Here is a 23,122-nt window from a genome sequence, read left to right as displayed (position 1 = left end):
CCGCTTTGTGCCGCTCGCTTTCCACGCAGCCCTGCGAGCGTGAGCTCGCTGCACGGAGGCTCTGCAAGCCGGGGTGCAAGCACACCGTGACGAGCTGGGTCCCCTCAGCCTCTCCAGAACAAGCGACTTGGGGCTGGCACAGCACCCGAGAGCAGTCGCTTCCTGCCTGAAGAGTTTCAATTACAGATGCCTTTTTCACAAGAGAACAAGAACAAATCATTTCTTCCTCCTCCCCCCCCTCCCCAATATCCTGTGTGCTTCTGGCTTTGCGTTTTCTAATAAAAAATGCGAGGAAGGAAGCATTATTTTTGGAGGAGGGAGGAAGAATAGCAGAGAGTAAGTGAGGAGGAACAATTTCCCAACCAGATCTGCCATGTCAGAGAGAAAAAGGGCTCCTTCAAGCCCCTGTGTATTCCTCGCTGGGCAGCTGGGTGTTTGCTCCCGAATGACTCCCACCCCGGGCCCGTGGCCAGCGGGGACGCGCAGCTGGGTGCCAGACCCTCGAGCGGAGCCACAGAAACGCTGCAGATAACTCCTCTCTCTGTCTCTCGCAGGGCTGCTGTCCCCGCTCACCCGGAGAGGCTCAGCTGCGGAGGCCATAACCCGGCCGGAGGCGCAGGATGGGAGGCACCGCCGGATTTGGGGGCACAACCCTCGCCGTCGCCACCTTTCTGGGTAAGAGCAGCCCCTCGCCTCTCTGGGCGGGAGGTTTCCATGGGAGAGCCAAGGGGGGCTGTTGGAGGTGCCAAGCGGGACGTGGCCAGGGACGTGCCACCTACGTGCGGCGTTGTTCGCCCGGGACGCACCTCCCCGTGCTCTGCGGCTGCAGCGATGCTGAAGCCCAGCTCTCTCGGGTGGTTTCTGTCGCCAGGGGACACGTCTGTGCGACGCCAACCTTCCCTTTGCACCGTACCGCTCAGGGAAGAGCACAGGAAGGGCTGACACGCAAGTCTCCCCCTTTCTAAACTCAAATTTAGGTGAAAGGCAGGAGATGCAGATCCGCAGGCAAAGCCTTGGCAGGACCAGTGCCCTTCTGCAGCCCGTGCTGCCCAGGCTTGTCCTGGCCTCGGCACGAGGAGGAATTTCCTCCTGCCAGCAGGATTCGCTCACGGTGAAGCCACTTTGCCTCCCAGTTTTTCTAGGGATGCCTTTCTGGCCATACCCTGACTGCACAGAACCCCCCATTCATCGGGGACCATTTCTGGATCTCAGGGAGTCTCGGGCTACGCTCTGAAGGTCCCTTTTCAGCAGGGAGACATTTCATTTCAGACAACTGAGAATTAGATAATGTCTTCAAGCTAATTCATCATCCCAGGCAGAGACTGCTTGCCTATCCTTATAAATATGTAATTACCTTTTAATGTTCTCTGGATCCCCGAGGAGGCAGAGGGAAGGGGGTGGCTGCCCTAGATTGGGAGGCAATTAGCCTGTTTGGAAATTGGTCTGACCCAAATCTGGCAGAGGCAGCAAGATGGAGTTGGGCTCTGCCATTAACCAGCTGAGTTCACGCAACTTGCTCCCCATTCAAGCTGAGCCCACAAAAAAATGACTCACTGCAAAGCCTGGGAGGGTTATTTTCTCTTGACCTTTGGCTGATGATGCAATGGATCTCAGGAGCCAGCTGGGACAGAGGAACATCCTCAGTGGGAACATGAGCGAGGGACCAAGGACAAAACAATGCCCGCTCTAGATGAGGCTCAGGGAAACACTCCAGTGTGGGTGAAGACCCAAAGCCTCCAGGTCTGGGCTGTCAGCTCCAGCCCTGGGAAGCTGGGTTGGCAACGTCACCCCTCTGTATCACCGAAAGGACGACTTCCCAGCAATACCTCCAGGTTTAAAGGTTATGAAGCGCACAGAGACGACTCTCTAATGAACAAGGCTGTCAGGAAAGTCTAAAAATCTCTCTGGCCTTTCTTCATCCAGTAAAGGCCACGGAAAATCTTGAAATCTAAGGCTGGCCAAAGCACTGTCCCTTTGTTCCTCAGCAAGCTTCTCGGTAAAAATAACTCCGTTCCTCAGAGAGCTGCTCTTTAAAAAGAACCACTTTGACTTTGTGCACATGTGTGTGTTCAGATTTCCTATAAAACCAATTAATCGCCCAGCTCCCTCATGTGCCAAGGCTTCAGGCTGTGGTCAGTGCTCCGGAGCTACGGCTATGCTGCCTGTGCTCCATTAAAGGATTGCTGCTGATGTCCTCCTAAACTGGAATACATCTTGGAAAACGTTCAGCTGAGACATTTATCATTTCCTGGTCTCCAAAGCCAGCGCGAGGCCCAGCACAAAGGGAAAGCGTTCAGCCTCCTGGACGCTTGGGCTTTCCAGGTCTGACTTCCAGCATATTTCAAATATTACAAATAATGCAAAACCACCCTGAAATGGGCCAGCGCCGTGGCACAAGGGAGGCGCTGGCAGTCACCTCCCTGCTCACTGCAGTGGCAAAGGAGAGAAGGTTTCAGTTTTGTCTCTAGTCCAGCAATATCTGGTATAAAGTTTGGGATTTTTTTATATGCACAGCGACTGCTGTGTCCTTGGTGGTGTACTTCATGAGATGGTATTTTTCTCTCCCAAATAGTAGCACAAGACACTCTTGGAGCACTATGTGAAACCTTCTGCAACCGTTTTTCCAAACCTTAATTTTTCAGATGTTCCACTTTCACCTATTCCTATTTATTTTGGTGTCAGTATTTATTCTTCCTAATAACGAATATTGTTCTAGGGAGGCAGAGCAGCGTATTACCACCATTTCTTCTCTCCCAGCTGGATTCTAACACAGAGAGTGGGGCTGAATAAGGCATGACCAGCTCTGAGCAGGTCACTGCTCCTTGCAAATTTGGCTTGCAGGCTTGAAGACCTTTATTTTGCGTTTGTCTTCTCCCCGCTACCCAAATGACAGAGCCCAAGGAAGGTCCCTGTTTCGGTAACATTAAAAATGAGAGTTCTGGGGCAACAGAAGTAGCAGAGATGATCAGTCTCAGAGGTGCTGAGATTTACCACTCTGCTTTGCTCTCAGTTCTTAGTTCTAACCATATCCCCACCTTGTAACCGATTAATTATTTCTTCAATCTAACTGTTGTTTTGCTTAGTGAGTGAGATCCAGGCATTTCACCCCCAACACCAACCAGACACCTTGGAACCGTAGATAAACCTCACCCAAACTGCTGGCATTGATGACATCTGAGAAAATCGATGCCTGACAGTTGTAGCCCATAACCTTGGCAGAGAAAAAGGGACAGCAGCGGATAGCAGCGGGGTGCAGAGTCTGGGTGGAATCAGGAGGGCTGATTAGCGTAATTTGGCTTGATTGGGAAAGAGCATCCCATAAGAAAAGGCATGCATGTGAGTGTTAATAATATATATTTCATTTGTTAAATAAATAGAAGTTATTTACCATATGCTACCTATTAATCTCAAAACACAAAGCTGTTAAACCTTAATCCATTCACTACATCTATCGGAACACAATTAATACACTACTTGCTTATTAATTCTCCATTAACTCATTATTATTTTACCTGCTGGTCAGCAGAGTTATTTCCAGCCGAGACTTGCTCAGCACAGCCATTGCTGACCCCACTGAGAGAAGATTTCCAGCTGACACAAGCTCCTCCTTGGTGACTATAACTGTTCTAGAGGGAAAATGGCACCTTCGCTGATTCGGAGGGAATACAGCCCTCAAAACGCTGCTTTTCCCTCCTTCCAAAGTACCAGGCGCAGGCTGCAGCCCCTCTCCCTGGGCGACAGCAGGGGCCGTCAGGCTCCTGCCTCGCGCGGCTCCCCTGCAGCAGCGCATCCCCGGAGCCGAGGGCCTGGGTAATTGGCTGAGGCTCGGACTCGAGGAGCAGCCGACAGCTGCTCCGAACCCACTGAGCCAATTAGCGGAGCCCCTCTCCCATCTCACCCTCATCTCCACAGGCAAGAGCAGCCGGAACATGAGACGAACCCCAGGAGCTACAGGTAAAGGGCTGCTTCCCCCGAGCCCGGGAGAGCTGAGCTGGCCATTCCCTGCTGGAAGTTACTCTTGCATAAAACATCACACTTACTGGAGTCAATTTAGGCAGTGACCATGCTGTGTACTGTAGGGAAGGAACCAGATTGCTGGTTGGCATGGCAGTTTTAAGGCAGTTATTAATTCAATTACAAAGCATGGAAGGATCCTGGGGCTAGCTAAGCATCTCTGAGCTTATCACTGCAGAGGCAGAGGGGGACTGTGCTGGGAGCACACTGCCTTGAGGTGGCTCCATCCCTGCTAAGGGACAGTCACTTCTCAGGGTGCCAGGGAGAGAACAGACTCGCTGGCGATGGTTATCCCACTAGCTGCTTCCGTGGTGAGAGAGATTTCCAGGCAGCTCCTGCTTTTTTCTTACTTATGTGCTGTGCCACTTCCCTGAAGCCTGTGGGGAAGGGGGTCTGCTGGCATTTGCCATTGATCGGAGACAGAGGGTCACTCGCTGCGGACAGCTGGCACCTTCCAGTGAAACATCATCGCCACACCAAAGGGTGGCCCAGACACAGCAGGCAGGTTCTCACGTTCCTCTTGTGCCCAAGCCTGAGCCACGCTTGTCGCAGCAAGATCAGAAGCAAACTGGTGCCTAAACACTACGAAGGAGGCTTCGAGCTCATCCCAGCAGTTGAAGAGCAGCTCTGATACCTGCAGCATTGGCTTGCACACCAGCAAGTCCTCAAGAGCTGATGATGTTGGAGTCCTCAAGAGCTGATGATGTTGGAGTCCTCAAGAGCTGATGATGCTGCAGATCTGCCAGGCGGGTGCGAGGAGACAGTGGCACAGCTGCGAAGACCCAGGTTCTCCTCTCTCGTGTCTAGGAGGCGACTCCGGAGGAACCAGCCAGCCGAAGTTTGTACAGACAGAGGAAGAACCAGCACGTCCTCGCTGCCAGGGATAAGGAGGGCATCCAGGGGCTCCCAGCTCCAGTCTCATCTGTGCATGGTTTTCCAAGAGGCGTGCGTCAGTACTCCTTCATCCGCATGTCTAAGTACGCCTGGTCCCTCTGGCACGGCAGAGATGGTGCTCAGTGGGAAACGCACATTTATTTGCCCAAAGCCACGGTTGGGGCTGGGCTGCGGTGACAGACGGGTTGTGATTTTCATCTTGCTCCTCCTTTTGTTCTAGATGCAGTTCTGACGCTGCCAGGGACACCCTACAAAACTAAAAAGGAGAATTTTTAGAAAAAGCTAAATTGAGCTGAGCAGGTTTTCCCTCTCTTGCAGTTTGGTGCCAAGCACAGAGCAGCACAAGGAACTACGGGCCAGTGTTTGAGGAGCAGCCTGTCCACACCCTCTTCCCTGAAGGCTCAGCAGAAGAGAAAGTCACGCTGGCTTGCCGAGCAAGAGCCAGCCCTCCCGCGACCTACAGGTGAGCTCATCTGCTGGGTCTCCTTACCAGGACTGGGACACAACCATCAAGAATTTTCCTTTCTGTTCTTAGCTTTACATAAAGAAAATCACTAACGTGGGAATCAGCCTCCTCACCCACACGTGCTGTGCCATCCCTCCCAGGTCACAGACCAGATCTCCATCTGACTCAAATCCCAACACCCCACAGCAGGAAAACCAAGCAAGCACAGCCTCCCACGAGGCACCACGAATGTCACAATGAGTATTTACCCCTCTCGCTCTTTACACGTGCTCTTGGCAGGTGGAAGATGAACGGCACAGAGATAAAGATGGAGCCAGATTCCCGTTACAGGCTGGTTGCAGGCGACCTAGTGATAAGCAACCCAGTGAAAGCCAAGGATGCCGGCTCCTACCAGTGCGTGGCATCTAACTCCAGGGGCACGGTGGTCAGCAGGGAAGCCTCCCTCCGCTTTGGCTGTAAGTTTGTCTCCAAAAGGTAAATGAAACGCAGCCACGGTTATGCTGGGGGTAAACTGAGCCCCCCTGCTCGTATTAATAAAGGTTGGGGAGAAGCTCTCCTGCGCGTGGCACCCACATCATCACCTGGCGAAACCCCCTGGCGCTTTCCATTAACACAGAGGCGCGGCAGAAAGTTAATGCACCACAGAGAAAGTCAGTCACATTTCTGCATCTCTGCACAACCACTGAAAAGACCAGCCTGTGGAGGGGGAAGATAAAATACAGCAATTCCTCCAGCTGCTTTTTTTTTTTTTCTGTCCACGGACAGGTTTCACTTTGCATGTTTAGTTTTGCAGGAATTCTCCGCAGAAGAGCGAGACCCCGTGAAGATTACCGAAGGCTGGGGAGTGATGTTTGCCTGCAGCCCTCCTCCCCACTACCCAGGTAAGGGTTTGCCTTTCAGCACCGCTGGTGCCGGGTGGAGAGGTGCAACAAAGCAAGACGTGTGAATCACTCTTGGGAATTTTAGGGAAGCAAATTGTTTAATTCAGACTCTGTAAAGCAACAAAACAGAGGTAGGACTTAGCACGTGGAGAAAACAAGTATCATCCAAGGACCAATTTCAGCTTAGACTGGTCTAAGACAGCCTGCTGGGTTTAGTCCCACCCGAGAGGACACAGGCAACTTGTACAGTTTGTTCCTTTTTCTTTTCCCAACAGGCTTATCCTATCGATGGCTCCTGAATGAGTTTCCCAACTTCATCCCAGCCGATGGAAGGCGTTTTGTCTCTCAGACCACAGGAAACCTTTACATTGCCAAGACAGAGGCTTCTGACCTGGGGAACTACTCATGCTTTGCCACCAGCCACATCGACTTCATCACCAAGAGTGTTTTCAGCAAGTTCTCCCGGCTCAGCCTCGCCGCAGAGGGTCAGTGCTCTTGGATTATCATCAGGGGCCTGGGCAAAATGCAGAATTAACAAGCAACCGCAAAGCACTCGAGCTCCGCAGGACACCAGTGGTGCGCAAATCAGCCACCAGCCTCTCAGGGGAACTTAAAAGCTTATAAAAACATTAATTGCCTGGAACCTGGGGGAAGCAGCCCTCTCTCCTCGCTTCACTGGCTGTGCAGCTACAAACCCCCTCAGCGGGGTTTCTCTGTTTGTTTGTAAAAGAGACACAGCACAAGGTGCAGCCTGTGCAGGCCCACATACCCCTGAAACTCCTCTGCCTTTGGTGACCTTGCAGAGGTGCAGCTAAAGATACTTCTTGGGCAGGGCAAAGGGAGTTAAGCAGGTAGGAAATTACGGAAAAATAGCCCTGAGATGTTGTAAAGAGATTTTTAAAGACTGTAGTAAGAGCTGTTTTAAAATGAAAATGAAACTTAGCCTCTGCTGCCTTACCCAAACACACAAAGGTTTTGGAAAGCAGCGTAACCCTGCAGGTACCTCTGCCCTTTAAGATCTCACGCGTGCCGTTTAAAAGTCATCCAGAACTCCTCAATGGTGTTTTCCTTTTAACAGATGCCAGGCAGTACGCACCCAGCATAAAAGCCAGGTTTCCTGCAGACACCTACGCTCTGGCTGGGCAGATGGTGACTTTGGAGTGTTTTGCCTTTGGAAAGTGAGTGCAGCGTCTGTATCGCTCCGGCTCAGGACGGGGTGGGGGTATTGCAGAACCTGCAGCTTCCACAACCCCTCTCTTCAATGGGTCTGCTGCAGACCAGAGATGAAGGGGGAATAGGGAGGACCTGGCTGAAGCCATCTGTCCTGCTGGCCAAGGCCCCGCTGGGATGGGACCTGGGTGGCTAAATGGGGATGGAGTTACACCAGTTGTAACGCAGCACGGGGCACCTGAGAGCTGGCCTTCACCAGATTTACTTTTACATAGCCCTGTTCCTCGGATAAAGTGGAGGAAGCTGGACGGCTCACAGTCCTCCAAGTGGATCGGCAGCGAGCCCCTCCTGCAGATCCAGGATGTCGGCTTTGAGGATGAAGGCACTTACGAGTGCGAGGCTGAAAACATCAAAGGGAGAGACACCTACCAGGGCCGCATCATCATTCAAGGTAACGCAATTAAACACACGCCTTCCCAGAGCACAGCGAGATGCCCCAGGCAATGGACTGAGCCTTTGGGAACGAAACCACCCCCTTCTGATCCTGCCCCGTATCAGCTCTAATTAAACCTATTGCAAAGCCCTAACAAAGCCCTGCAGAGATCACCGATGTCTTTCCTCGGTGGATAAGTTTAGGCTATGGCAAGTAGAAAGAGACTTCCTAACTTGCTGTAAAATAATTCTAGCAAAAATGAGGTAACCAGAGAAGGGAGCACAGTGCTAAAACCCAAACTCAGCTCTCAACCAAGATCCTCTCCAAGCCTGGGTTAATGCTTGGAGCTATTAATCGGATCTAGTCAGGTTACAAAACTTAACCTGGTTCTCCTAGTCTGAATCCAGCCTTTCCTGAAGTTCAGGAATGACTGCATTTACTCTTAGAGAAGAGAAACCACAATGTTCTTCCTCAGATCTGGACTCTGCCATAATTTTGTGCAGCGCACATGCACAGCTGCAGCCAGACCCACCGAGGGCTCAGCCTCGCATCGCTGCACAAAAGGCAAAGGCTGTTACTACGGCGAAACACGCTGTGATAAATAAATCTGCCAGCAGAGATGACACAATGAGCATCCTTCTGCCTGCCTGGCACCGCAAACCTCTCATCTGATCTTCTTGGCTCTGCCACCTCTCTTGCTCCTTTGCAGCTCAGCCGGAGTGGCTGAAGGTGATCACAGACACGGAGGCCGACATCGGGTCCGACCTGCGCTGGAGCTGCGCGGCTGCCGGCAAACCCAGGCCCACGGTCCGCTGGCTTCGGGACGGGCAGCCGCTGACCTCCCAGGTACCACCGGCGCCGGCGAGAGCAGCTCAGCCAGTGCACACCAGAACTTGCAGCACTGAACCTGCTCCTCCAGACTTAAGACCCTCTACTGCCTCGCTGCAAATGCATCTCCACCCCGTTTTATCACCCCGCATCCCTCTTCCATGTGCCCCCATGAGGCTGCAAAGCAATGCCACAGCCCTGACCGACAGCAAGTTCCTTCTCCCGTCACTGCCATCCCAGCCATTGCTTCATGCAGCTCCAGGAACTCATAGCCAGTTATCAAGGCGGATAAATAGCACCTTGTATCTGTCTCTGTGACCTGCACGTTGCTGCTCAGGCACTCAGAAGTCTCAGCAAACAGTGATGTGGGGTAGTGACTGGACAGATGGAAAAAAAAAAAACAAACGTCCTGCGTTTTCTCTCATGGAAAACCAGGCTGGCTTCCAACTGGCACACGAGTCTGTAATGAAACTCAACCCTGAACACACGAGGCTTGAGTTCCATTTTTGTTTTTCTCACCTAATGGGTTCATCCTCTTGTTTGCACAGAACCGCATCGAAGTGAGCGGTGGAGAGCTGAGATTTTCCAAGCTAGTCCTGGAGGACTCTGGCATGTATCAGTGTGTGGCTGAGAACAAGCATGGCACAGTATATGCAAGTGCTGAATTAACAGTGCAAGGTAATTTCTCACTTCCCAGTGCTCTGGGTTTCAATGGGACACTGAAGAATTTTAGATCTCTTCCTAATATCCTATGCTTGCGATCTCAGAGTAAGATAAGAGCAGACAAAATACTGCTTCACTCACCATTGAAATATAGTTGCTGGTTCAACAAGACACTCTACAACTCTTTAAAATTTAAATCTTGTGTAAATTCAGTAATGCTGAAAGAGAACAAGGACATCTGTTTAGCTACAGAAAGTGTACAGGACAGCCAGCAGCAGCGCTACAAGCTCCCTTCCACTACCCAGCTTTCCTCTTTTTTGGAGGAAAGAGGTCAAAGAAAAGAGTTCAGTATCCATTCAGCCGGCTTTGACGGATGGTGACTGGAACTGGACTGGTGCCAAACTTGTTCCACCTTAATCTGAAAGCTTATCTCCTCGTGGTCAGTAGATGCCAGAGATAATGTAAAGGGTCTAAGCATCAACTGGTCAACGTTAACACGCTGCAATGCACGAGGGCAACAGATAAAAGCCAATTCTATCCCTGGAATTCCAGGAGGAGTTTTAGGCAAGCTGGATGTCTGCATTGGTGACTTTGGTCAGGATATCAAAGAGAATATCCTCTACATTTTCAAAAGCAGCTGTTCTTGTGTCTCTCAAAGACCTTGCACTTGTTAGGGCCACATCACCATCGCTAAGTACAACACGTGTCACATAACACTTGCCTCGGCAGGCGTTAGAAACCGCCCGGCAGCAGAGGAATCACTCCTTCATCTCGCTCACCAGATATTGCCATGCTTCTGTTACCAAGTCATCTAACAACAAATCAATACCTAGTTACGTGGCAGTTAAAATGCTCACATAGCAGGGTTTCTAATCATTGCTTAATCCTCTTTTTTTCCCCTGTAGCCTTAGCACCAGATTTTAGACTAAACCCAGTGAAGCGACTGATACCTGCAGCCCGAAGTGGGAAGGTCATCATCCCGTGCCAACCAAGAGCAGCACCAAAAGCCACTGTGCTCTGGACCAAAGGGACTGAACTTCTGATCAACAGTAGCAGGTAGCAGCACAGTCAGCTTCTGCCTAGAAACCATAGCTAAAATGACGTTTTTTTTCTTGCCAGAAGACTGGACTTGACGACCCAAGTGTGCTGCTACTTCCACGAACATAAGCACTTTGTTTTCCTCTATTTTCTTCTTTAGAAAACCCCTACATAACATCTTGCCGTCCTGTCTTTATCACCAACTTCTCTAAAATCAGCAAGTGCTGGAAATTGTCAGGTGTACAGAGCGATCAGACATTTTAACTTTGCTCTTGTATGATTCTTCTTCCTTTCCAGGGTGACTATTACCACAGACGGCACCCTGATCCTCCAGAATATCAGCAAATCTGATGAGGGAAAGTATACCTGCTTTGCTGAGAATTTCATGGGCAAAGCCAACAGCACTGGAATCCTCTCTGTTCGAGGTAGAGCTGTTTGCCTTGTTTTGGGGTTAATCGAGCAAAAAACATCTAAGAATGCCGTGATGTGGTATTTCTTCTCTCCTTATGCTCCCCAAAAGCAATACAGTACTCAGGGAATCAGACATTTCAGCCTATATAGCAGCAAACCTTCTGCCTGACCCACCAAATCACATCTAGCAACAACTGGTCCTTCAGAAAAGCACTTCCATTTTTTAACCATGGTAGTTCCCTCATCTTCCCCCTGTAAAAATACAGCTGTTCGAGAGGGATGACAAGTTGGAAAGCGTTGGTTGCTTTGGATTTGCAGCCTTGATATACATCTGGTAGACGGACATTTGCAGCTAACAGCCCTCCCTACCCTTTCTCTGCAGATGCCACCAAAATCACACTGGCACCATCTAGTGCTGATATCAACGTGGGGGAAAACCTCACTCTACAATGCCACGCATCCCACGATCCAACCATGGACTTAACCTTCACCTGGTCACTAGATGATTTCCCCATTGACTTTGACAAGTCTGAGGGGCACTACCGGCGAGCCAGCGTGGTGAGTAGAAAGGGCAGCTACGTACCACGGAAAAGGACAGAAAGCTAGTGACAGCCTCTTTGTTCGCATGTTGAACGCTGGATCGTGACTGGGCACGTTCAAATGCTCTCCCCGCTGTCTCTTCTCTTTCCCCACGCAGAAGGAAACTATTGGGGACCTCAGCATCTCCAACACCCAGCTAAAGCACTCGGGGCGGTACACATGTACAGCCCAGACAGTCGTGGACAGTGCTTCGGAGTCAGCCACGCTGACTGTCAGAGGTAATGTCTCTGTCCTAAGGTCCCCTGCTCCTTACAAGCCCGATGTAATGGCATGATCCTTGCAAGGGATCAGCTCGCTCTTCCCTTGTGACCACCTCACCATCTCATATTTGAACTGGATGGGACAGGCCCATGCGCTTTTCTGAAGGCCAAAATTGGGAGTTGAGGCTTCCTAGCTTCCAGAAAAGAAAGGCCTGATTTTAACTGGCACAAAACAAAGAGCAATAAGCCTCCAGATCTTTCATCCTAGTAACATGCTCGTCTGTCTCCCACCATCCCAGGACCTCCAGGTCCCCCCGGGGGTGTGGTGGTGAGAGACATCAGCGACACCACCGTCCAGCTAAGCTGGAGTCGCGGCTTTGACAACCACAGCCCTATCGCCAGGTACATCATCGAGGCACGGACCCTCCTCTCCAGCAAATGGAAGCAAACGCGTACCAGTAAGTGTCTTGATGGCAGCAGAGGTGGCACGGCCTGTGCTGGCTGTGGGACACCAAGCTCGCTGACAAGTTCTTGCTCCGTGCTCGTACACCGGCTGCCACTCGCTCTATTTGTTCTCCTCTCATGTTATTGGATTATATAGATCCTGTAAATATTGAAGGCAACGCAGAGACAGCCCAGGTGGTGAACCTCATTCCTTGGATGGATTATGAGTTTCGGGTCTTAGCGAGCAACATTCTTGGAACTGGGGAGCCAAGTTTACCCTCCAGCAAAATCCGTACGAAAGAAGCAGGTACGTGCAGAGACGCTCAGAGGCAGAAAGGGGAATCGGAGGTACCTGTCCCTACGTGCTGCAGGGGGAAGGCTGGTTTGTAGCATGCCTTGGGCCCAAACAATTAGTCATCTCCTTGAGTGCTCCTAGAGGTGAAGCCATCACAAAATTTTCTGCCTTTGTGCCCATTTACACGGCAAAGACAAAGCAGAACCAGAGCTGGCAGCTAACTTCACCAGCATTAGACACAATACATTAAACCATTATAAATCCTAGCTTCAAACCCTGTACCTTAAGAAGGGGAAAGAGCCCTGTTATATCAGAGAGCACAACCCTGCAAAGACAAGGCAAATTGCCAAGCAAATGGCTGTGAATGTTCATTCTATCTTCTGCTGCTTGAACACGCAAGCAGAAGGGATGTAAGAACAGCAGGAGAACTGCTCGCAATGTACCAAATGCATATTAACTCCTGTCTAATAAAAACTCCCCTCCAAATCCCTGCTCTTGAGCTTGATTCTTGTCCCCTCTGAGACACGCTGCCTCCAAATAAGCTCGTCAGGCACTAGCCAGTATTCCAGACCCGATTTTCACAAACATCTGAAATACGGCTGAAAACGTAAGAGACCAGCTCGCACGAGCTGGCAAAGCCTGGCTGCTCCCAGACTGCGCGGTGTCTGCGCTCATCTTCATCACGATCGTTTCCTTAACCCAACCTGCGCTGTCTGCTTTTGTTTGGGGACCCGACAGCACCGACTGTGGCACCATCTGGGCTCAGCGGAGGCGGAGGGGCTCCCAATGAGCTGATCATCAACTGGACGGTAAGTCAGCAGCACGGCACCAGCCGTGGACGTTGGGAGAGGGCCAAGGGGAGGAGCACGTGCCGTTTCTTTTGGGAAATCAGTGCTGCAATTACAATTTGGATACGGGGTTGAGCCAAACACTGTGCTTAGTCCAAAGCCTTGATCGTTTGAAGAGACCAAGGCTCCTCTCTCTTTCCCCCTCCTCTCACAGCCAACGCTGCGGGACTATCAGAACGGAGACGGCTTTGGCTACCTCGTGTCGTTTCGCAAGAAGGGCACCCAGGGGTGGCTGACGGCGAGGGTGCCGCACGCAGAATCGCTGCACTACGTCTACCGCAACGAGAGCATCGGTCCCTACACCCCCTTCGAAGTGAAGATCAAAGCGTACAACAGGAAAGGCGAGGGACCGGAGAGCCTCACTGCCATCGTGTACTCTGCAGAAGAAGGTAAAGAGGGACTGCAGAGGCTCTGAATTCACTGTGCTTTGTCCAACCCACCGACGTGTCCTCAACCGGCTCCCTGCAGAGCCGTGTCTGCCTGCGAGCTCAACAATAGCAGAGGTTTCTTTTCCTCAAAGAACAGCTGACAGTGATTTCAGCATAACAGTTATCTTCTACTTCAAATACACAGACCGAGGTTTCCCTAAGCCCAGCCGTGACTGTACACCCAGAGCTTCAGAGCAGACACAGATCCTCCCAGCACACAGCCGTGGCCCTGCTTGTCCTACTAAGTCCCTAAATCCCTTCCTCTTGCTTTGCTCTGCACACATAATACCAGCCGTCTGGCTGCACGGTGGTGGTGCCGCAGGAGAGCGCTGCATTTCAGTACGGTGATTACGCTGCCCAGAGCTAGGAAAAGGATTTTATTCCCTTTTGTTGTCTTTTTCAGAACCGAAAGTGGCTCCTTTCAGAGTTATGGCCAAGGCTGTTCTGTCCTCAGAAATGGATGTGTCCTGGGAGCCCGTTGAGCAGGGAGACATGACTGGAGTGCTTTTGGGCTATGAGGTACGAGCCTGCCATGGGAATGTGAGACACTGACATTGAGAGCAGAGAAGCCCAGCAAAACTCCCCCAGGTTAAGCGAGGTGAAAGGAAACAGCATTTTGTCTCCAAAGACAGAGAATCATTAAGGGACAACACAAGGCTCTAATGGGGCCAGTTCTACTGCTCACAAGAGATTAGTAAGAGAGAAACATCCTTTTTTTTTTTTCTGCTTGCCTTTCCACACAGGCTGTAACCTTCTTCCCGGCCACATACTAAGCAAAATGCACAGAAACAAATACCAAAGGGTCTCCAGCGCTGGCCGTGGATGGACCAAATACATCTGGTGTTTGCAGATGCCTCTATCCTTACTAAACCCATCATAACCTTTCCTATTCAGATCCGGTACTGGAAGGATGGTGATAAAGAGGAGGCAGCTGACAGAGTGAGAACAGCGGGGCTGGTCACATCGGCTCACGTAACAGGCCTAAACCCCAACACGAAATACCACGTGTCAGTCAGAGCTTACAACCGGGCTGGAACTGGCCCCCCCAGTCCCTCTACCAACGTCACGACAACAAAACCACGTGAGTGAGCCCTGGCCACCTCCATTTTGCACATTGTGCTCCCTGGGGTGGCTGTTTCCTCCCGAGGATCCCCAAGGATCAGCTAACTGATCAGCTTTTTTATCTTGGTGCTCTACCACCATTTTAAGTAGTCCATCAAACAGTTCCCTGAATTTCCTCGGGTCGGTCTTGTGGTCTGTGTATCACTTATCTGAGAAGATCTATGCTCAGAGTAATGTTTGCTGGGATAATTCCCATGAAACCAACCATAGTGGTGCTATCAGCTATGTTGACTAGTCATAGAGTCGCAGGAAGGAGACGGTTGTAACCATCAAAACCGTCTCATCGGTCTCTGACTTACTGAATCTCTGTCTTGTTTTGTATCTCACAGCACCAAAGAGGCCACCTGGCAACATCTCCTGGACTTTTTCTGGGTCTACAGTCAGCATCAAGTGGGACCCAGTGGTGGCGAAGGCAGATGAGTCCGCAGTCACGGGATACAAGGTACAGGCAGCGTGTAGCTGGCCTTCTCTTACAGGTGGCCCTAGGGAAACCACAGTGAACAAAAACTCAACCTTGCCTCTTCTAACAGATGCTTTACAGGCAGGATTCCCACTCTGCTCCCACACTATACCTGGCCAGCAAGAGCCGGATTGACATCCCCGTCCCTGAAGACTTCACTCACGCCTTTGTACAGATCAGGGTGACAGGCCCCGGGGGAGATGGAATCCCAGCAGAAGTTCACATCCTCCGAAACAGTGGTACGTATGCTCCTCTGACTCTACGCTCTCCATGCACAAACACTCATTTACAGGGTGCTTCACAGACCTCTAGAAAACGAGCTCAGAGAGAGGAGTTAATCTGCAGGACTACTTGCCTGTCATTTCCTACCACTGCTCTTCAATAAGTAATGTTGTACCTCCTCTCCTACCTGCCCACAGCACAGCACCATAACAATAAATGCTATTATGTTTTAAAAGCTCACTTTCCCTTCCAGGAACATGGGGGACCCTCCTACCCCAGAGTTTTAGGTTGAGACTCTGGAATTGGTCTTTGGCTCCCTTGTGCTGTTCATTCAAAGGAACTCCTGACATGTTCCTCTCCAGCCCTCCATCAGATAACCTCTCCCCAGACCCTGAGCAACCTTTCAGTCTAGTCTGAGCCCAGCTCTATTATTTGCAGCTAAAGCCCTCGAGGCCCCACACAAGCCCAACTTACATTCACTAGGAGTGAAATCCTGACTCTGTGAGGCCCCGACCCCAACTCCAGCGGGCTCCCTTGACTCAGGGGGTAAGTACTCAGGGCCCACCTCCAAATTCTGGTTTCAAATACAGGTTTTCCTGAGAGGTTCATCAGTGACAATCACCATACGAGCACACAGAACCCCAGAACTAACATTTTACCAACCCTCCCAACTCTTTCCTGAAGACATCCACTCGTGTCTGCGCAACAAGACAGTTGCTCCTTCCCTGTTCCCTTTCTTTCAGGGACAAGTATGATGGTGGAAGACTCTGTGACGAGGCCAGTGCCACATGCTGTCATTATCACAACTAACTCTCTAGTAATGGTGGCCCTGATCAGCTACCTGGAGCTCTGACGATGGCCGGCGCAGCAGAGGACTCCCGGACACGCTTCCTCCCAAGCCAGTGGGGAACTTTGTACCACAGCAGGGGCACGACGGAGAAAGGATTTGACAACATTTCAAGGGAGGAAGAAAGAAACAGCCTTTTTTGTTGTTGTTTTGGAAGAATATAAGCTTTCATACAAGACATGGGTCTTTAACTGATTACAATTTTTTTAAAGAAACAAATAAAACGAAGAAGAATTCTACATGAATTCCGACAGCCAACTGCCCCGCACACTGTATCCAGTAGGTTTTCTGCCTTATGAAGCCATGTACTAAAATAACCAGACTGCTAAACTTGACTTTTTTTTTTTTTTTTTTTTTTTTTTTTAAATAGGTACAGTGAATTTTGAGGGGGTAAAGGGGAGGACGGGGACTGAGGATTTCACAGTGATCAGCATGTTCCATCCCAATCCCAGTCATAGCCATCTCCTAACGAATTATGGGACAGCATTATTCCCCGCCCACCCCCCAATAATATGAGCCAAATTCCGCAGCAACCAGCCCAAGGAGATAAAGCCACAAGAGAGATTGATCTCTGCCCCATCCTGAAGATGGGTGAACACAGAGTTTAGATTGTGAAAAGCTTTTTTTAATGACACTGGTGTTTTAACTTGCAACCCCAGCCTACTGTTTGTGTCAACTGCTACGCTGTGAGGTGCAACGTTCAATGTTATCCATATCCCACGTGCTTTTGGGGTGTTTTTGTTATACTGTTTGCTTCTTTCCTGTTTGTTTGGGGAGGATAAAGGGGTAAGCGAAAAGGAGATACTTTTCTAGCATCTGATAATTCAGAGAGGCAGTTCTGCCTGATAATGGAGGTGTCAACATATCCAGTTTCAATAGAGAGAGGGCCTTAAATGAGGAAGAAAAAGGAGTATGACATAGTTTAACCAAGAACTGGAGACTCAAGGAAGTCATCATTGGGGCAGCAAGGAAAATCTGGACTTGGTCAGATTCATCTCCCTACACAAACAGTTCCGTCCAGCCAAAATGCCAGTCTCAACTTGGGACTGCAAGACTGAGATCAGCTAGTAAGTCCGTCTGGTTCTCAGGCCCAAGGCTCATGCAGCTACTGTAAACGGGAGGGCTGACACCGCAAAGATGGACAGGGATGGCGAGGTGCACCAACATTTTAACTAAAACCGTTGGGAACCGATGTTGTGTATTAAAACCTCTGTCTCCTGATAAAGCAACTGACCCAAGTTGACAAGAAGCTGATGGATCTTGCTCGCTGGTTCGATCCCAGGTGTGCTTTTAGGGCCCTTTACCTGCCTGTACCGTCCTCCTTCCCAGCGGCCCAGGCTGCTGGCCTGAGCGATCTCAGTGCCAGAACGACCTGACAAAGGGCCACGTCTGCAGGACTGTGTGATGGCAAGGGACCGCCGTGCAGTTTCTACACTAGATGACAATTGCTCGCCCTTGCTCATCATTCCAAAACTACCACGGCCTAGGCCTTAGTGAGCACTTGAGACATAACGTGCCTAAATCCCTATTACCCCTACTGCATATATCCATACCCATCCCAATTTTTTTTAGCATCTGGCCCACCCTGGCTGCAAGAAGGTAAACGTGCTGGTGAGTTCATACCGCGTGGATCAAACAGCAAGGTTCCAGGCTGAGGAAGAAGGGCTCCTATCTGTCTAGCAAATGAGAGATGTTTTAAGAAAAATCAACTTAATGAAAGAATCTAAACATTTAGAGCACAGCTGGAGCAAAAAGAAAGGGTACCTCACTGTTTCCACTAGAAATAACACCTGGGATAGAGGGGAAAAAAGACGACAACAGCTCCCACTGATACACAGCAGACTGAGGCAGGCAGCAAAGGCAGGGAACCATCACCCCCAGAGCCTGGCCTGAGCTTCCCCCAGGTCCCTCTGCAGCTCTCCGCGAATAACCCCCTTGGTCCCTCAAGCAGGCTGAAACACTTCTGAAAGAAGGACAACAGCTAAATATAAATTATATTTTTGTATGATTTATGTTCTTGGAAGATTTTTAAATATTTTTATTGATGTTTGGAAGCTTTGTTTGGCAAAATATTTTATGTTGTTAATTCAGCATTTTTGTTATCGCCTCCATCTTGCTGGGCTCACAGAAGACTGGATGAAAGGAAAATTAGGAATTCAGTGTTAGCTCAAAAGCAAAGGAAATTAGGGCTTGGGCAACAGTTACCCGATCGATACGCAGAACTAGCGGTAGCCACAACGACAATAATTAGCAGGAATAAACTACCCGGACCTGCGGGGCTTCAGAGCCCTGCTGGATGATGCCCACTGCAGCCCTGCAGAAGCACGGGCCCGATTCAGGAGAGCAGCAAACAAAAGCAGCGAGGTTAAATGACGCGCCCTAAGCGCCATCACCGAGCAGAGATGCAGACGCTGGAGGCACCCCGGGTCCGATCCTGTCGAGTAGCCGGCGCTCTGCAGGGGGGACCAGAACAGAACTCCCTCCTACGGAAGAATTCCGCTGCAGTCCTCCGGAGGAATCGCTGAGCGGGGGGAGCTGCTCCAGCGCCCAGCCCAGGCGCAGTTCAGGAGGTTCACTGGTTTCAGACTCTGCGTGAGGCCGGTGTGTTTGCCCCGTCGGGCACCGCCAGTCCCATCCAGGGCAGCCGAAACGCCTGCTCCCCCGAGGGGCTGCTACGCCTCCACGCCCACGGACACGGCTAATTCCCTTCAAGAGGTGCACACCAGACACCTCCAGGGCCAAAGAACGTGCTTTGATGGACCACACGTTGGGTGAACTCTCCCAGGCAAGCAAAGCAAGGCACTCCTGCGAAATTCAAGGGCTGAGGTTCAGCATCAGCCTAGGTCTGACCACGCGGGCTATGCAATGTCTCGTGCAGAAACTTGGTCTCAACAGATGCTTCCAAAGGTGTCTGGCAACCCCTGTGGCTCTGTGTGTTTTATCGAACTTTACAGTGTTGGAAAGCAAGATGCTTTATAGCGTGGTGAAAACAGTATTAAATGCTGCAATGACACTGGTTTTTAAATAGCAGCCACCCGCAACATTTCCCTGGGAAGGTTAATACATTTTTTTTCCATACATTTCTTTGTCAAACTAGATCACATGCACGTTTTATATAAGAAGTGAAAAACTACATGAGTTGGATATCAAATGTTCCAGTTTGCACTGCTCTGCATTGCAAATGAGATGAATATAATGTGTAAAACTGATGGGATAGTATTTTCGAAACCCTTCAAATGACAAGCAGATCCCCTTGAAAGTGTCTTCAATCCGAATCCAAGCTACGCCTCTTTTTCGAGAAGGTAAATCATCAGTACATACACTTTCATCAGTATGCATTTTAAACCAAACCACTGCTGAGCTTTTGCAGCATTTTAAGGATTACACACAGAAGCAAAGAGGTATGACCCAGTGATAACCACAACAGCCTTACAATCACTTGCTCTAATCCCAGCCCTGGCACTGACTCCCTCTACAGCTCCAAGCAATTATTTCACCACTCGCCGCCTCAGTTCCCCTTCCTGAAAGCGAGGCACAAGCAGGTCACTGTGTCTTTGCAAATCCTTTTCAGTTTGAAGGTCTCTGTGCCGTCACACTGCTGCCCAAGGTGTGCCTGCAGCTCACCTGGGAGGTCAGAGCTGACTCAATCTACCGCCCTGAGGCAGCGAACCCGCGGCAGCACAGGCTGATCAGTCACTGCCCGAGTCCTTGGTGGCAAGTCTGTCCTTGTACCTGGGCTGTCTCTGCTACCTAGTGCTTACCTCACTCAGCTCAGCTGATGTCCACGGTCCCTGAGCACTGGCATACAGAAACTCTGAAAAATGCACCTGGTAAAGAGGCAGTCTCTCCCTTACAGATTTTTTTTGAAATTCTGGGGGAATTTGTTGATACTCCAAAGCTGCAGAGCAGAAAAGATAGTGGCATGTTATGAAACACCACAGTAAGCACAGGGAAACAGCTCGGGTGAAGGACAGGGCATGTTGGGAAGGGAGGAGGACAGAAAAGATTTTTGACTTGCAGCACTGGTAGATGAGAAAGGCCAAGCGTAGGCCCAGGTGGTCCCAGACCCCGCTCCAGGTAAGACAGCTCAGGTTTTGTACATAGACACAAGCCACGTTAAGACAAAGACTGCCTTGTCCTAGGCAGTCTGTCCTGCCACTTGATTTATTGGAGGGTTAGGTGACCCACAGAAAAGGATTTGCATGTGCAAATGCAGCATCTGTACCCAGTTAAACTTTATCCAGGCTATAAAAAAACCTACACATAAAGCCCAGCCAGAGCCACCAACAGGAGAAAAAGATGTGGAAGAAGCCTACTGTAAAGCCAGTTAGAGCTTCCTAAATTGCAGCGCAGGGGTTAAAAGGAAAGGTGTTCAGAGCCGGGGGAGAGAACTTAGAGTTCAACATCTTACCGGAGTTTTCTGGCTTTACACTATCGCAATAAGTTGCAAATCAATTTCCTGTCTCATTAAGAATCCCCTATATTTAATTGCTCCGAGCATTTGCTTTAGAGATTAACCTACAAGGATGAGTCAGTGCCGTGGTTTTTGTTCTCAGCACTGTAATGGCTCGCTAAGGAAAGTTATCTAATTCCACAGGGTCCGTCTTACTCATCAGTAGTAAAAACCAACCTGACAAGGGTGCTGTAAGGGGTATACAACAAGGGCGAAATGTCTTGAGACTCCCAAACGACAGGAGCTTTACGGTTCTGATTTATTCATATTTAACATACAACCACCTTCTACCTATTGAACTTGCAGGCGGAAGATTGTGCTTCTGGTTTTAGGTTGCCTGGGCTAAATTCAGCACTCAGCTGCATGACTTTGAATCAGGAACAGCTCATACTTGCAGCAGGACAGATGAAGCAGTGCGCCCTGAATGGCAGACACTCCTATCTTTGCCCAAGGAATCGGTTGGATAACACAGGCACCACACTCAGCTGATGCCTGGGGGGGGTCTAAATCCCATCTGCTCCAAACCTGCAAAGCTATCCCCTGTCCACAGAAACCCTCTGCTGTGAATATTTTAATCCAGCTTCACTACACACAAACAGGGCAGTTTTCTTCTCAGTAACTTTGTTGTACGCTATTTTTTTAAGAAAACCAAATGACAAACATTGTAAGCATACTGTACTTACTGTAATTATGGTTATTTATTGGCTACAGTAGCACGCAGTTCATAAATAAAGATCTTCAAAGACTTTAGTCAACTACTGGAGTCTGGAGTACTTCTGTCCAGCTTTAAATGCAATCAGTACCTTGCTTGCTCAGGAGTCCCCCTGGCCCAGGACTGTTTTTCCTGACCGCGAACGGAGCGTACGAATACAAACAAGGAGCCCAACGAGACCCCACCCGCACGCAGCTGGACCCCTCAGCAAAAGTTAAGTCAATTAAGATATAGTGAACTCAAATTCTATCCCATGACAGCGTAAGTAACCAAGAGAGGAGAGACTGTCCGTGGAGCAAGGAATTGAGGGTCTCGTTAGAGATGTTGATGTAATGTGCTCCCTCTGGCTGCTATTCCAATGGCTAAGAAATAATGCTAGAAAATTCAACATCAAAAGTTTCATGCACGTTATTAGCAAAAAGGGTAACTGATCGCTGGAATAGCTTGCCAAAAAGCTTCATCATCAATCACAAGCCTTTAAACCAAGACTGGAACTCTTCCAGGAAACATATCCACTAGATCAGCCACAAGCTAGCAGGCTTGCAAAGGTTCACTTACATTATAGAAAATAATTTCCTTCATTGCAGGAAGGACTGTATGAAATCACCTCATCTACGTTATGTCAGACTAATTCATCACAGTCATTCCTTCTGGTCTTAAAAAATAAATAACTACATAATCTACCAGCTTCCTTCTACCTTTGGGAAGGATGTCAAGAGACCAGCTAGAGCAACTTGAAGTGGGACGGGCCTGAGGGTCTCCACCAGAGTGAAGCTGAAGCCAGGAGCGGCCGTGCTGGAGAGTGGACAGACGAGAAACTGGGCTCAGCAGCACCGGGTCGTGGGGAGCTTCACCCAATCCCTCTCCCTCGGCCCATCCTGGATGCGTTCACTTTCACGCAGTCCCTAAAAGAAACACCATGTTTGACCAGGGGGTGCACGAAGAGGGGGGCGCTCAGGCACTGGTTGCAGCAGGATGTGCTCCCAAACCCCTCTCTGAGCCCCTAAGGACAGAAGGACGGAGGGAGGGGAGCAGCCACTCTTCCTCTTCCCAGAAGCTACAGCCACCCACAGCCTGAGGAGCCCAGTTGGTTGCCATAGAACACTGCCCAGCCCCTGGCCTCCGGGCGCCGATGGCAAAGCGGACCCCACAAAGGGCCCGAAGAGGCCGGGCTCAGCTGTGCTCACACCCCGGGCAGGCTCCTGCCCCCCTGCCCCGTGCTCTGCCGAGCTGCAGGCAAGGCTGCTCATCACCAGGGCCGTAATTAGCTCCTGCTGCAAAAGGGCTCGGTAAAGGCGAGGGCAGCATCATTAGAGAAACCAGCAGGGAGCGGCCAAGACGGAGAGGAATCCCTCCCCAGTCCATCCCCCGCGAGGGCACTCCTGCTTTCTCAAGAGCCATCATTAAATGCCGCTGCACAGGATATAAATCAAGGAGACAAATGTATCGTCGCCGATAAACAGACGGGTCCTACTGGGAATGCAAGCACAGCCCTGCGGAGAGAGCAGGCCGGCAAGCCGTGCTGCACGGGCACGGGATGAAGGATGCTGTGAGGTATCACTCGTGCCCATCAGTCCCAGAGAGCCTGCACCAGCGGACCACTAGAACCTCAGGAGAGCTCAGCTGTATTTAAGAACAAACCCCAGCTTATCTAGGAGTGTCTGTGTGTTTCCAGCAAAGGTTCCTACGCAGA

At 50.3% G+C, this 23,122-nt stretch overlaps 1 protein-coding gene across 1 annotated transcript; it reads left to right on the top strand.

The window, feature by feature from the left end:
• The first annotated feature begins 620 nt into the window (after nt 1-620).
• On the top strand, nt 621-16,270 carry CNTN2 (contactin 2). Its single transcript, XM_009948620.2, has 22 exons — nt 621-675; nt 5,227-5,371; nt 5,654-5,829; nt 6,160-6,255; nt 6,531-6,740; nt 7,334-7,433; nt 7,701-7,876; nt 8,568-8,704; nt 9,235-9,364; nt 10,255-10,405; nt 10,685-10,812; nt 11,181-11,356; nt 11,496-11,616; nt 11,898-12,056; nt 12,200-12,349; nt 13,076-13,146; nt 13,340-13,574; nt 14,017-14,132; nt 14,508-14,694; nt 15,065-15,177; nt 15,266-15,434; nt 16,161-16,270. Exons 1-22 carry the CDS (start codon nt 621-623, stop codon nt 16,268-16,270), a joined length of 3,111 nt encoding a protein of 1,036 aa, XP_009946922.1.
• Nucleotides 16,271-23,122: the final 6,852 nt, after the last annotated feature.

The sequence above is a fragment of the Leptosomus discolor genome, chromosome 21, assembly GCF_034619465.1.
Source record: "Leptosomus discolor isolate bLepDis1 chromosome 21, bLepDis1.hap2, whole genome shotgun sequence".
Lineage (NCBI taxonomy): Eukaryota > Metazoa > Chordata > Aves > Leptosomiformes > Leptosomidae > Leptosomus > Leptosomus discolor.
The sequence above is the reverse complement of the archived record's forward strand: the minus strand, read 5'-3'. Positions and strand labels throughout refer to the sequence as shown.